Here is a 14,680-nt window from a genome sequence, read left to right as displayed (position 1 = left end):
GAGGTAAAATTAATAATAGGATGTGGTGTTTGGATGAGAAAGTAGGGAGTCAGGGATATGCCCAGGTTTCTAGCATAAGTGCCTTTTATAAGTACCTTTTATTTTATTTTATTTATTTTTAATTTTTTTGAACATTTATTTATTTTTGAGAGACCGATCATGAGCAGGGGAGGGGCAGAGAGAGAGAGGGAGACACAGAATCCAAAGCAGACTCCGGGCTCTGAGCTGTTAGCACAGAGTCTGACGTGGGGCTCTCTCAAAGCCATGAACCGTGGGATCGTGACCTGAGCCGGAGGCGGATGCTTAACCGACTGAGCCACCCAGGCTCCCCTCTGTAACTTTTTAAAATTTCTTAGCAGTAGTCCCTTCCATCTCTAGTTATTTTAAGCCTACCTTCTCATCATCTCATACCCCAGTCCTTAACCCCACAATTTAAAAATGTCTTGTTATGTTGTAAGAGGACTACCCGGATAGAAAAAGAGCTCCTTCCCCCAAGATAGACCTCAGCTTCATTGCTTTTTGTTTATTTTCTTCCATATACCTGCAGCATCCCCCTGTCTCCTGTCCATATCCTTTCCTCCCACGGAGAACAAACTGGATACGAGCAGTTTAGGGCAAGAGATCATATATTCATCCCACTGTGTACTGTTGGGAAACTGCGGTCCGGTCTGCAGGCCAGTCTTCCTGTAGGCCTGTTCTTGATCCTCCTTTCCTTTTTCTATCCAAATTTGCTAGCCCTCAGGCCACTTTATTCTAATGGTAGATTTTTTTTTAATTTTAGAGGATATTATATTTTGATTTTATAATCTTCCCGGGAGGGTGGGGATTTTTGTGTGTTTTGCTCATTCATGTATCCCCACTGCTCAGAAAAGTACCTGGCATGTAGTAGGTAATCAATAAGTATTTCTTGGATAAATTAATCCCGGTGATAATAATACATGATCAAAGAGAGCAATAGCATAGTGTATATACAGAATATTGGGCTGGCAGTTGGGAAACTTGGATCTAGGCCTGGCTTATGTGATCTCCGACAAGTCACTTACCCTCCGCAGGGTCTCGGTTTCTTCATAGAAACCATGAAACCCTTTATGTTGATGGGAAGATGGTAAATAAGGGCATTAGCGCACACTTGAGACTTCTTCAGCAGTTGGGGTTGTGTGTGTGTAACAACTTTCTTGAAATCTATGTCAAATTTTCTAGCTTTCTAAGTGACTTACCTATAAAACTATGTTTATTTGTGGAGTGATTAGTCTGTAGTATGAAAGAACTTGAATTTTAAGTTTATCTTGGTTGGCTTTTATTTTCTAGACTATGCTCTCTCTTTTTTTTTTTTTTTTTTAACGTTTATTTATTTTTGAGACAGAGAGAGACAGAGCATGAACGGGGGAGGGGCAGAGAGAGAGGGAGACACAGAATCGGAAGCTGGCTCCAGGCTCTGAGCCATCAGCCCAGAGCCTGATGTGGGGCTCGAACTCACGGACTGTGAGATCGTGACCTGAGCTGAAGTCGGATGCTTAACCGACTGAGCCACCCAGGCGCCCCTAGACTATGCTCTCTTGAAGAAACTGAAAGGGGGAAAAGCATCAGAGATGAGTAACTCATATTTGAAACCTAAGTGCAGTCATTATGTTTACACTTCCCATCAGTGTAATGTAAAAGTATACCTTAATGTGGAGTTAAAACACTAAATACCAGAGATAATTTTTAACGAATCTGTAAAGATTCTTATTTTAGGGGCGCCTGGGTGGCTCAGTCGGTTAAGCGTCCGACTTTGACTTGTGGTTTCGAGCCCCGCATTGGGCTCTGCGCTGACAGCTCGGAGCCTGGAGCCTGCTTCGGATTCTGTGTCTCCCTCTCTCTCTGCTCCTCCCCCACTTGTGCTCTGTCTCTCTCTGTCTCTCTGTCTCTGTCTCTCTCAAAAATGAATAAACATTAAAAAATTTTTTTTAATTTTTTATTTCATTTAAATTGAAATATTTTAGTGCTCTGATACACTTGAATTGTTTGCTAATATAAAATATACAGTGTTCCAGGTATTCGGCTCATCTTCTTAAGTGATACTGAGACAGAAGTGCTTTTGTAGTCACCAGTCAGTGACAGTTTAACATCTGCTTTGTGCTCAGCATTGTGTATATTAACCAATTCATTAATTCTTTTCAGAGAGGCAAGAAGAGAAGCTGAAAAATAACAACAGAGACCTATCGATGGTAAGAGTCTTAAGTACAATTTTGTGATAAACTACAAAATATTTTTTTAGCAAAAGGCCCTGATTTGCATTAAGTACACCGTACTTACCTTTTGAGAAATTTACCCCATAATGTCCTGGGAGTTCCTGGGCCAGACAGAAGTGAAAATATGCTCCTGGGCTTAAACTTTGATTTCAGTAGTAGGAAGAACTCTTCTGGGCTCTCTGGAGCTCATAATTTGTCCCTCTCACACAATTCTTGATAGCTTCCCCCGTGTGTTTTAAATGAAGTAGTCTGTTTTCTTTTTTATGTGTTTTATTTATTTATTTTGAGAGAGAGAGAAGGAGAGAGAGTTCCAAGCAGGCTCCGCACTGTCAGCACAGAGCCCGACGCGGGGCTCGAACTCACGAACCATGAGATCATGACCTGAGCCGAAGTCGGATGCTTAACTGACTGAGCCCCCCAGGTGCCCCTGAAGTATCTATTTTCTTTTGCTTTTCTCATGTCATTGCTGAGTCTTTGGTTTTCTGGTGACCTGTGTCAGCCCAGTATCTGAGTTGAAGCGTTAGAGATGGCCTTTATTGTTGCCTTTGTTCTTTAGAGGCCTTTTGTCCTGAGTGTCAGGCACACCATAAAGTGTAAAGACAAGTGATTTTATTACCCATTTACTCATTATTTGTAAACGGTAGAGTTTGTTCAAGCTTGTCTAAGGCATAGGTAGGCTAATTATGTGGCTTGACTAATTTTTCTATTTAATTTCTGTATGTTTAACACAGGACATCTGAACTGTGCAACAGTTGCCTTTGCTTACTGAGAGACCTTTGCTATATTATCTTCCGTTTCTTAAAATTCTTACTAATTTAAAGCTGTAACTCAGAAGTGCATCTTTTTGAAAATAACTTTTCTGTTGACATAATCATAAATGTTTACAACACCAAATTCAGAAACTACAGAAAGAAGAGAGAAAAATTACTGATAAGCCTGTCATCCAGAGATAACAGCTATTTTTTTTTTTTTAAGTTCGTTTATTTATTTTAAGAGAAAGAACTCGAGCAGGGGAAGTGCAGAGAGAGGGAGAGAGAGAGAGAATCCCAAGCACGTTCCGCACTGCCAGTGCAGAGCCCAACTCGGGGCTCAAATTCACGAACCGTGAGATCATGACCTGAGCTGAAATCAAGAGTTGGATGCTTAGCCGAGACACCCAGGTGCCCCCAGAGATAACAACTGTTAATCTTACATTTTTCTGATCTTTTGATTACTTATACTTTTACCGCATATGTAACTAAGTAAGAAGGTAGCTGTAAGGAACAGAATACTTAACCAACAATGACTTAAATAGATAAAGATTGTTTAGTTGCTCAAGAAGTCCAGAGTTTGGCAGTCCTGGGCTGGTGTGGCAGGTTAGTAATGTCATTAAGGACTCTAGATTAAGAATCTAGCCATTCTTAGATCATGGTTGTTCGGTTATTTGATAGTGCTTTACCTTCAGGTGTTATGTTCTTCGTTCCGAGGAAGAAGAATGAGCAAAAGGCCTAACGGGATGCTGGCCAAGTTCATCCCTTTTAAAAATCCCATTCAGTACTTGTAAGTCATTGGCCAGAATTGGGTTGCACGGCTACCCTTATACCATTCATCAGTAGGGGACAAGGAGAAGGGCTTGGAGGTGGAGGGCGGATTAGCCAGTAAACAACTTTTTGCCGTGAAGGGCCTTTTAAACATGACATGAAACCAAAATTTTTGAGGGTGTGCGTTAGTGGCAGTTTTCTTTAGTGTGAAATGACAATTGTTGGTCTTTTTACAGGTCCGAATGAAATCCATGTTTGCAATTGGCTTTTGTTTTACTGCCCTAATGGGAATGTTCAATTCCATGTGAGTAAACTTTAATCATAACATGGTCTTACATCACTGTTGTTGTCTCTGTGTGTGTATGTGTGAGCAGTTAACTTTTTTGGGTAATACTTTATTTTGAAATTTGAAATTTATAGAAAAGTTACAAGAATAATATATCCATTATCCAAATTCACCCATTTTGCCCCATTTTCTTTCTCTTTTTCTGTCTTCCATATCATATATGTACTCATACACACATTTATGGTTTTTTTTTAGTTATTCAAGGGTATATCATAGGGTTCATGCCCTTTTACACATAACTACTAAATTGTATATTTCCTATACACATGGACATTCTCTTATATAACTTCGATTCAATTACCAAAATCAAGGAAATTCAATTCTGAGAGAATACAATTATATGAAAACTTTTTCATCCTCTTTAATATTGAGGACATTTTATGTACAAGGTAAAGACCAAGATATTATGGGGCCTCTAAAAAGAATTTAATATGTCCTGTGTGTTTTTAAGTTATTTACCAGCATCCTGGTTCAAAATGAAGGGGGTCCTACAGAGATGTTTGGCGCTTTAACAACTGTTACCTGTATGACGAGAAAGTAAGTTACTATTGTCTAAACTGGCAGGTAGCAGGCTTGAGTAATTGGGGAACTACTTTTGGTAGGAACTGGGAAAATATCCAAAGATGACAAGCAGTCATTGATTCCTTGTCAGGGCCCACCTGTACCACCTCTACAGGAAGCAGAATTTCCCTCTCTCCCTCTTTAGTCTCCTTTCCTCCTGCTCTTCCTCCCCTGTTCCACTTCTGCCTGTCTCTGCCTCTCCCTGCACCTCCCCACTTCTTCTAGTCCATTCTTCCCTCCCCACCAGCACAGTGCCTACTCCGTGCCAGGCACTGTGGTAGGTACTGGAATATAACAAATAAAGCATGGCCCCTGCCATAATCGATTTTATGGGAAGAAAAGATAGATAAACAAATATGTTGATAGATGTTGTAATAGAAATCTGTGTGTATAAAGTGGGGAAAAGAATTGAGTGGCTGTTTTTATTTAGGTGAGGACTAGAGGAGGTGTCCAAAATGGTTTTAATATAAAATTTCCTTTTAGCTAAGGGTCTAAAATCATAGACCTTTAGAGCTGAAAGGGACCTTTGGAAGATGAAATAACTTGCCTGAGGTATCTAAGAGTCTCATGATTTCAGTCTTATAATTCTTTTTTTTTTTTTTTTTACATTTATTCATTTTTGATATAGAGAGACAGAGCACAAGTTGGGGGAGGGGCAGAGAGAGAAGGAGACACAGAATCCGAAGCAGGTTCCAGGCTCTGAGCTGTCAGCACAGAGCCCGACGCAGGGCTCGAACTCGCGAACCGCGAGATCATGACCTGAGCTGAAGTCGGACGCTTAACCGACTAAGCCACCCAGGCACCCCTCTGTCTTATAATTCTAAACTCAGTACTCTTTTTCACTCTGCCATACTTTCTCTCGTTTCTTGGATACGTATCACCGTGAATTATCAGGCAAAGCAATCATTGAACGGTTTTATAGTTAACTAGTAAGTGTCCATTTACAATTGAAATACTCAAATATTCTTCTTAAATTGTTACATTCTAGACAGCATAGGCCTGGCTAAGTACTCATCTATACTTAAAAAAATTTTCTTTTAATGTTTATTTGGGGGGGGAGGGGCCAGAGGATGTGAAGCAGGCTCTGTGCTGACAGCAGAGAGCCCGACGTGAGGCTTGAACTCATAAACTGAGATCATGACCTGAGCTGAAGTTGGACGTTTAACTGACTGAGCCATCCAGGCGCCCTTCATTTATACTTTTTAAATTTGATGCTTCACTTCTAGTGTTCTCATACTTACGATTTTTTAAATAATATTTTTAAGGTTAATGCAGTGTGTGTGTGTATCTATTCTGATTGGCCTTAGCTTTATTGTGTGATTTTTGTGACAGATTTCAGTCCTGCCCTACTAGAGGTTCAGCATTTTGTTTTATTCCTTAGTTTTATGTTTGTTTGTCTTTTACCAAACTTATGTTTATGTCTCCCTCTAGTAGACTGTAAGTTCCTATAGTCTTCCCATGTAACAACAGTTTTTGTATCCTTAGGGTTTCAGGGCTTACGTAGATATTTACTGAATAAATTAAAAAATAGTTGTAAATATACACCCCAGTTTCCTCATTCATAGTTTCTGTACTATTCTGAGGTAAGAATTTGATCCCATTTGAAATGTGAATCAAAACAAAAAAAATTTTTTTTAATGTTTTATTTATTTTTGAGAGAGAGAGAGTGCGAGCAGGGGAGGGGAAGAGAGAGCGGGGACAAAGGATGCATAGCCAGCTCCACGCTCACAGCAGTGACCCCAATGCGGGGCTTAAACTCATGAACCATGAGATCGTGACCTGAGCCGAAGTCAGACACTCAACTGATGAAGCCCCCCAGGTGCCCCGTGAATCAAAAAATTTTAAATTATGGGGCAAGTGGGGGGCTCCATCAGTTGAATGTGCAACTCTTGATTTTGGCTCAGGTCATGGTCCACTGAATGTCGGATTGAGCCCCGCATCAGGCTCTGTGCTAAGTGTGGAGACTGCTTGGGATTCTCTCTCCCTCTACCCCTCTCCCCGCTCACATGCGCGCGTGCTCTCTCTCTCTCTCTCTCTCTCTCTCTCTCTCAAAAAAAAAAAAAAAAAACTGATTAGTGAATCAGTTGCAGTGGAACCAAATTCTCAAAAGTATGAGTCTGAATGTAGTTGATGAAAATGTCTTCTACTAACTCTTTGGTCATAGTTTATTTTAGCCCCAGATCGCTCAAAGTGTCCTTTAATAAGATAGACTAATCTCAGCAATAAATGTTGTATTGAGAGTGTTTATTTCAGTATGAACACATCAATAGTGTTTGGAAAAAATAATACAGAATTGTGTACATTCTGTTGACAGGTCAATAATGTAAATCTAATTTTCAAAGACTGTATGTCTTTACTGATAAGAGTGTTGACATTAGGTTTAAGTAGGGAGAAGTCTTGACTTGTAATCTAAGTTGTGAAACATGGAAATGGATCATTTGGCTTATGTTCGTTCTTTACAGTAGGAGGTAATATTAGATTATCTTTTTAGAAGAATTTGCCAGTTCTTTCATTTTTTTCTCTGGTTAAAACTAGAGCTTGGCATGCAGTTTTGAGTTGAATCCATAGTTGGTTTAGTTGCTAAATGAAGCTAATACATTTGATTATAATCATGGAATCACATAACCACAAAGTATCATAACATGTTTTTCATTTGCCTTCCTTTGATTTTCTCGCTCCAGTTTTCAGTTTTCCATGAGTGCTCTATGTGAATATTTATAGTAGGTTTCAACTATTTTTAATGTTTATTCAGGTTGCAAAGCTGCATGCCATTTTTTTGGTGCCTCTCACTGTGGGAGGTAAAAGAAAATTGCCCAGTCTAAGCTCTCAAGCAGCTTACTGCCTTCAAATGGAATAGACATCTATATAGGAAATATTGATTTACGAGTTAAAAACTGACTGTTCTTTCTTATGTAGCAGTCATTGTAATTTGTAGAAGGTCCATGATAGAGATCTCTTAGAGAGAGAAATTCTATAACAATAACACCCTATCCCAACTATATTTTTCCCTTTTCTTGGGCTACAGAACAGCCTGGCCCTGGGCCTTGGAGAGGCATATTTCTGTTTATGTTATTTCTGAGACTCACTTGGAACCCATCATGTTCTCTGCCACAGCAGCATTCTTCCTGATACTTGTGTGTCTTTCAGTGGGTACTCAGTTCTAGTCACCTGGAACTGAAGGCTTTGTAGCTTCCCTCCCTCTCCTTTCTTCCTTTCAGCCCACATTTCTTGTGTATCCAGCGTGTCCCAAATTTATCCCAAGTTATCTCTAATACTGTCAACCCTCTCCTCCATCGGTTAACGGTTCCTGTGGACTCTGACCCCACTGTGTCTGTCTAGTCATCCATCCATCTATCCATTCTTTCCTTTCTCCTTCCCTTCCTCTCTTTCTCCCACCTCCCTCTCCTCTTTCTGTCCGTGCAACACCAGCTCTCCTCCTAGTTTCAGCATGTTACCTTTCCTCTCTGCCATTACCCTTAACCTTGGGCGTAGCAGTAGCTTCCTCGCTGCTCTCTCTCCTCACGTGTCCTGTCATGGCAGCATTAACTTAACCATCACCAAAAGCATGTTCCTCATTGCCTAACGACCACACTGCTGCTGATGGAATGGTAACTGTGTGTTGGCCACTGTGCTAAACCCTTAACTTTTGTTGCCTTTGTAATCTTAACAGCCTTCTTTTTTTTTTAACTATTTATTACTGAAGCCACAGTTTCTTAATTAATTAGTTAATTAATGAAAGAGAGGGAGCAAGCAGGGGAGGGGTAGAGAGAGGGGGACAGAGGATCCAAAGTGGGCTCTGTGCTGACAGCAGAGAGCCCGATGCCGGGCTTGAACTTCTGAACCATGAGATCATGACCTGAGCCGAAGTCCAAGGCTTAACTGACTGAGCCCCCCAGGCGCCCCTTAACAGCCTTCTGAGCTGAGGATTATAGTCTTTCTTTTACTGATGAGAATGTGAAACTCCCAAGTTATTTAACTTGCCCAGGGTTTCAAAGCTAGTAAATGTTGAGCTGGGATGTAGTTCATGTGTCTCTGACTCTAGTCCTTACATAGCATTGTGCTGCTCTGACTACTGACTTAAGTCCAAATTCCATAACCTGGCTTTCACAGCATTCCATGCTTTGGCCAAAGCCTGTTTTTCAAACTTTGTTTCTTTTTATTGCCTACCAACTATTGTGTTCTAACTGCACTGTTCACTGTTCCTGAGACACACATTCTTTCACGTGAATTTTAGAGTCACTTATGTCCCAACGTCCCCTACAATAATCTCATTTGAGTTTTGACTTAAATTTTATTAAATTTATACTTTAATTTTGAAGTGTTAGACACCTTTATCATTTTTCATATTCTCTTCTAGGAACATGGTGTTTTGCTAAGTTTGCTTTATGTGCTTTTGTGGTTACTTTCCAAATAAGTATTGTATATATTTTGTATTGTCTAGCGCGTTACTACTCGTATAAAAGCAAGCCACCAGTTTTTGTCATTTTATTTTGTAACTGACCATCTTGCTGAACTCTAATAGATTCTAGGATTCAATTTGGTTCTCTGATTTTCTAGATAGATAATCATATGACCAGACAAATAACTTGTTCTCATTCTTTCTAAATTTCCTCCTCCCTCCTTTCTCCCTGCTGTCTCCTTCTCTCTAGTTCTAAGCTGAATTGAATTAGAACAATTGGAAGAGGGTCAAAAACTTAATAATGAAATACCAAAAGATAGTCCAGAAGGGGCACCTGGCCGGCTCGGTTGGTGGGGCATGCAACTCTTGATCTTGGGGTTGTGAGTTTGAGCCACATGTTGGGTGTAAAGATTACTTAAAAATAAAATCTTTAAATAAAGGGGCACCTGGGTGGCTCAGTCTGTTAAGTGTCCGACTTCAGCTCAGGTCATGATCTCATGGTTCATGGGTTCAAACCCTGCGTCGGGCTCTGTGCTGATAGCTCAGAGCCTGGAGTTTACTTCAGATTCTGTGTCTCCCTCTTTCTCTGCCTCTCCCCAGCTCGTGCTCTGTCTCTCTCAAAAATGAATAAAATGTAAAAAAAAAAAATTTTTTTAAATCAGATTATTTGTTTTTTGCTATTGAGTTTGCATTGTATTGTATTTTGAGTAGTAGCTCCTTAGTCAGATGTATGGTTTGCAGATTTTTTCTCCTAATCCATAGGTTGCCTTTTCCTTTTCTTGCTTGCTTGTTTCTTTTGCTGTGCAGAAGCCTTTTCATTTAATGTAGTCCCACTTGATGATTTTTGTTGCTCGTGCTCTTGGTGTCATACCCAAAAAATGATAGCTGATGTCAAGGAGCTTTTTCTCCACATTTTCTTCTAGAATTTTTTTTTTTAATCTTAATTTTGGTAAATTCTTTTTTTTTTTTTTTTTTTTTTTTTTTTAACACCCAAGTTAATTGGCATATAGTGCAACAATGATTTCAGGAGTAGATTCCTTACTGCCCCTTACCCATTTAACCCATCCCCCTCCCACAGCCCTTCCAGTAACCCTGTGTTTGTTATCCATATTTAAGAGTTTCTTATGTTTTGTCCCCTTCCCTGTTTTTTTTTTTTTCATTTTTTAAATGTTTATTTATTTTTGAGAGAGACAGAGCATGAGCGGGAGAGGGGCAGAGAGAGAGGAAGGCACAGAATCTGAAGCAGACTCCAGGCTCTGAGCTGTCAGCACAGAGCCCGACGTGGGGCTCAATCTCACAAACCCTGAGATCATGACCTGAGCTGTAGTCAAATGCTTAACCGAATGAGTCACCCAGGCACCCCAGCCCCATTTTTATATTATTTTTGCTTTCCTTCCCTTGTGTTCATCTGTTGTGTGTCTTAAAGTCCTCCTATGAGTGAAGTCATATGATATTTGTCTTTCTCTGACTACTTTCGCTTAGCATAATACCCTCCAGTTCCAGTCACACAGTTGCAAATGACAAGATGTCATTCTTTTTGATTGCTGCGTAATACTCCATTGTATATATCTATACCACCTCTTCTTTATCCATCATCCATCGATGGACATTTGGGTTCTTTCCATACTTTGGCTATTGTTGATAATGCTGCTGTAAACATGGGGGTGCATGTGCCCCTTCAAAATAGCATACCTGTATCCCTTGAATAAATACCTAGTAGTGCAATTGCTGGGTCGTGGGGTAGTTCTATTTTTAATTTTTCGAGGAACCTTCCTACTGTTTTCTAGAGTGGCTGCACCAGTTTGCATTCCCTCTTCTAGGAGTTTTATGGTTTCAGGTCTTACATTTCAGTCCTTAATTCATTTTGAGTTCATTTTTGTGAGTGGTATAAGATAGAGGTCTATGATCATTCTTTTGCATGTGGCTGTCCAGTTTTCCCAGCACCATTTATTGAAGAGACTATCCTTTTCCCATCAAGTATTCTTGGCTCCCTCGTCAAATATTAGTTGACTTATATGAGTGGGTTTATTTCTCAGCTCTCAATTCTGTTCCCCTAGCCTGTTGATCTGTTTTTATGCCAGTACAATATTGTTTTGATTATTATAGTTCTGTAATGTAGTTTGAAATCAGGATGTGTGATACCTCCAGCTTTGTTCTTTCTCAAGATTGCTTTATCTACTCAGGGTCTTTTGTAGTTCCATATGAATTTTAGGATCATATTGCCATTGGAATTTTGATAGATATTGTATTGAATCTGTAAATGGCTTTGTGTAGTATAGACATTTTAACAATATTAACTCTTCTAATCAATGAACACAGATATCTTTTCATTTATTTGTCTTTTTCACCTTATTTCTTAAAAATTTTTTTGATGTTTATTTTTGAGAGAGAGGGAGCACAAGTAGGAGAGGGGGCAGAGAGAGAGAGGGACAGAGGATCCAAATCAGGTTCCACACTGACAGCAGAGAGCCCAATGTGGGGCTCAAACTCATGAACCGCCAGATCATGACTAAGCTGAAGTCTGGCTGCTCAACCGACTGAGCCATCATCAATTTATTTCATCAGTGTCTTAGAGTTTTCACTGCACTCCTTGGTTATGTATATTCCTAATTATTTTGTTTTTGATGCTATTGTAAGTAGGATTGTTTTCTTTATTTCTTTATCATATAGCTCATTGTTAGTGAATAGAAATGCATAGAATTATGATTTTTGTGTCCTGAAACTTGTCTGAATTTGTTTACTGGTTCTAAAAGGCTTTGTTTGGGGGCGCCTGGGTGGCGCAGTCGGTTAAGCGTCCGACTTCAGCCAGGTCACGATCTTGCGGTCCGTGAGTTCGAGCCCCGCGTCGGGCTCTGGGCTGATGGCTCAGAGCCTGGAGCCTGTTTCCGATTCTGTGTCTCCCTCTCTCTCTGCCCCTCGCCCGTTCATGCTCTGTCTCTCTCTGTCCCAAAAATAAATAAACGTTGAAAAAAAAATTTTTAAAAAAAAAAATAATAAATAAAAAAAAAAATAAATAAAAAAAAATAAAAGGCTTTGTTTGTTTGTTTTTGTTACAATTTCAGGTTGAAAATAACAATAAAATGACTATATCTGATTAATTTATTGGGTTTGTATGTTAGTGATAAGAGGGGATAGACAGCTTATATGTGTTCTGTCCCTTCTTCTCGGGGTCTGACTCTCCAGTAGGACAGTCTCAACAGCGTACCCGGAACAGCATATTGTGTGCAGCATGGAACCAGAAAATATTAGGGCAATTGCATTTAATATTTCTTCTGAGAGAATGGGAGTATCTTCTGAAAAAATTATTACTTTTGTTTTGCTTTTGTGAGCTTAGGAGAGAATGACAGTGATTACTTCAAGCAGATCTTTAAATACTTTTGTCATATATAAGTAAAATCAGTTCATGATTGAGCCGTTCCTGTGTAAATATGTACTGGGAAGGCAATTGGCAGTAGTAAGTGGACGGTCATGTATATAGAAGATGTCAGATTCATTCTATTCTGTATTTACAGGACAGTTGTGTAAGAAGCTCTTTAGAAGCACTGTAGTTGATCTGGATATTTAGGGACTTTTTCTCCCCCAAAGACAAAGATGGTATTACTACTTCTCTTTTCCCTCTACCTCCATAGAAACATTCTAAATCCCAAGTGTTTTTCTAAGAGGGCATTTTCTAGCCGCTTTAATTGGAATTAAAGACCATCTGCATAATTTAGCTATGTTTTAAAGTATCACTGTCCTTAATCACGTTAATTTTTATAATTTTAATTATCGACCGATTATACAGCTTATTCATAGAAAAGTATAAAAGAAACTCAACATAAATGCTGATATGTATCTTTTTAGAACTGTTTTCTAAGCTTTTCTCTTTCAGAAACATTTTTCTTTTCTATTTTAGAAAAAGCAAAAAGAAAACTTTCAAACACTAACAGTATGTTAAAAGTTATGTCTAAATATTGTGTATGCCTCTTAAGCATCTACTTTTTTCATTCACCGCTATATAGTCCGTGAATTTCTATTTAGAAATATTCAGCCTGTTTAATGTGTGTCTTGGGAATCTCTGAGTCTTGTAAAGAGGGTTCTTAAAGTCTCCTTGGTGCCACGGTTCAGAACAGCGATTCTCAAAGTCTGGTCTGGGGCTCCCTGGACCTCCTTGAGACTCTGAGGAGGTCCTTGAGATGAAAATTACCGCCGTCATAATTGTAAGATGTCCCCCCCCACCTTTTTTACTCTTATTCTCTTATTAGTGTGCGGTGGAATTTCCCAGAGGCTTCAAGGTTTCATGATATGTAACCCTGGAACAGCCTGAATACTGAAGCAGCTATGTGAAATCAGCAGTGTTCTGTTAAACCAAACAGTAAAGATAGTTGCCAAAAAAAAAAAAAAAAAGAGCCTTTCTTCTCACTAGATTCTTTTTTGTTTTGTAAAAGATATTTTTCATAAAAAATATTTGTGTTAACATAATGAATTTCTCACTACCTTTTAAATGATTTAATACATATTTTAACATTTCTCAGTTTTAATTTATAAAGCAGTAAATATGGATAGATATAACCTTTAAACAATGTAGGGTTCTCAAATAAATTTTCAGAACGTTAAAGGGTTCTGATGCTGAAACAATTAAGAATCATTAATTTAGAAAAAGATTGATGGGAAAAAATGTAGGTCTTTCCCTACATCCTTGTTCAGTACGTCTCTTTTTAGAATATCACTCTTTGTTTTTTAGAGATCAAGGGACTTAGAGTTCTATTTCTGTCTCATATTCTTCCCTGGAACTAAGAAGCTTGTCAGTCTTCTAAAAATAACAATTCCTTGTTTTTTCCTTTTTAGATTTGATGGTAGAGTGGTGGCAAAGCTCCCTTTCACCCCCCTTTCCTACATCCAAGGACTGTCTCATCGAAACCTGCTTGGGGATGACACCACGGACTGTTCCTTCATCTTTCTGTATATTCTCTGTACCATGTCAATTCGACAGGTGAGTGACCGTATCCACTATTAAATATACGTATCCTTCCTTGCTCTCACACCCTAAGTTCGCTGTTGCTTCTTTAATACTGACAATGTTTTAGAACCCCAGTGGATCCTCTAAAGCTGTTTTAAATGTGTGTCTAGTTACTGATCCTTGGGGATGGGTGGTGGTAGCCATAAAGTGAAACATGGTTTCCATATCCCATGTTTAGAGCTCTTAGGTTCCTTTTTCATTCCAGTCATCTAAAGATACAAAAATAAAGAGCGGGTTTGGTCTTCTCAGTGTCGTTTCTTCCTTATTACATACCACTGCCTTCTGGCACTTCAGGAACACAAACAAATGTAGTAATTTGGTGATTTTTAGAATGTTCACAGTTGAGATACTCAAGTCTGTGTTAGAGAATTTACATTTGGTCACCAGGATTGTAAGACATTCATAGTAAAAAAGGGTAAGAGCCAAGAGAGAAGTATGGATAGTTGGGGGAACCCGGACAGAGACAGGACATTTGAATAGTTGGGGAAGATTCAGGCAGAAAGGTTTAGAGAATGAAGTGGCTTTTGAGATAGGACTTTAAAAAGCAAGAAGAGTCATGATCTCGCGGTTCGTGAGTTTGAGCTCTGCATCAGGTTCTGTGCTGACAGCACGGTCAGTACAGAG

The 14,680-nt window shown here is 39.2% G+C and overlaps 1 protein-coding gene across 1 annotated transcript in view; it reads left to right on the top strand.

Annotated features, from left to right (window-relative positions):
• The window catches only part of TMCO1 (transmembrane and coiled-coil domains 1), a 39,833-nt gene that overhangs the window by 8,665 nt on the left and 16,488 nt on the right, over window positions 1–14,680 (top strand). Inside the window, exons 4-6 of the mRNA XM_025927817.2 lie at window positions 2,161–2,207; window positions 3,988–4,055; window positions 13,885–14,029. Of these exons, the coding sequence (XP_025783602.1) occupies window positions 2,161–2,207; window positions 3,988–4,055; window positions 13,885–14,029 (260 nt within the window). The remainder of the gene's footprint in view (window positions 1–2,160; window positions 2,208–3,987; window positions 4,056–13,884; window positions 14,030–14,680) is intronic.

This window comes from Puma concolor, chromosome E4 (genome assembly GCF_028749965.1).
Source record: "Puma concolor isolate L17-30 chromosome E4, mPumCon1.1.hap2, whole genome shotgun sequence".
NCBI classification, from domain to species: Eukaryota; Metazoa; Chordata; class Mammalia; order Carnivora; family Felidae; genus Puma; species Puma concolor.
The sequence above is the reverse complement of the archived record's forward strand: the minus strand, read 5'-3'. Positions and strand labels throughout refer to the sequence as shown.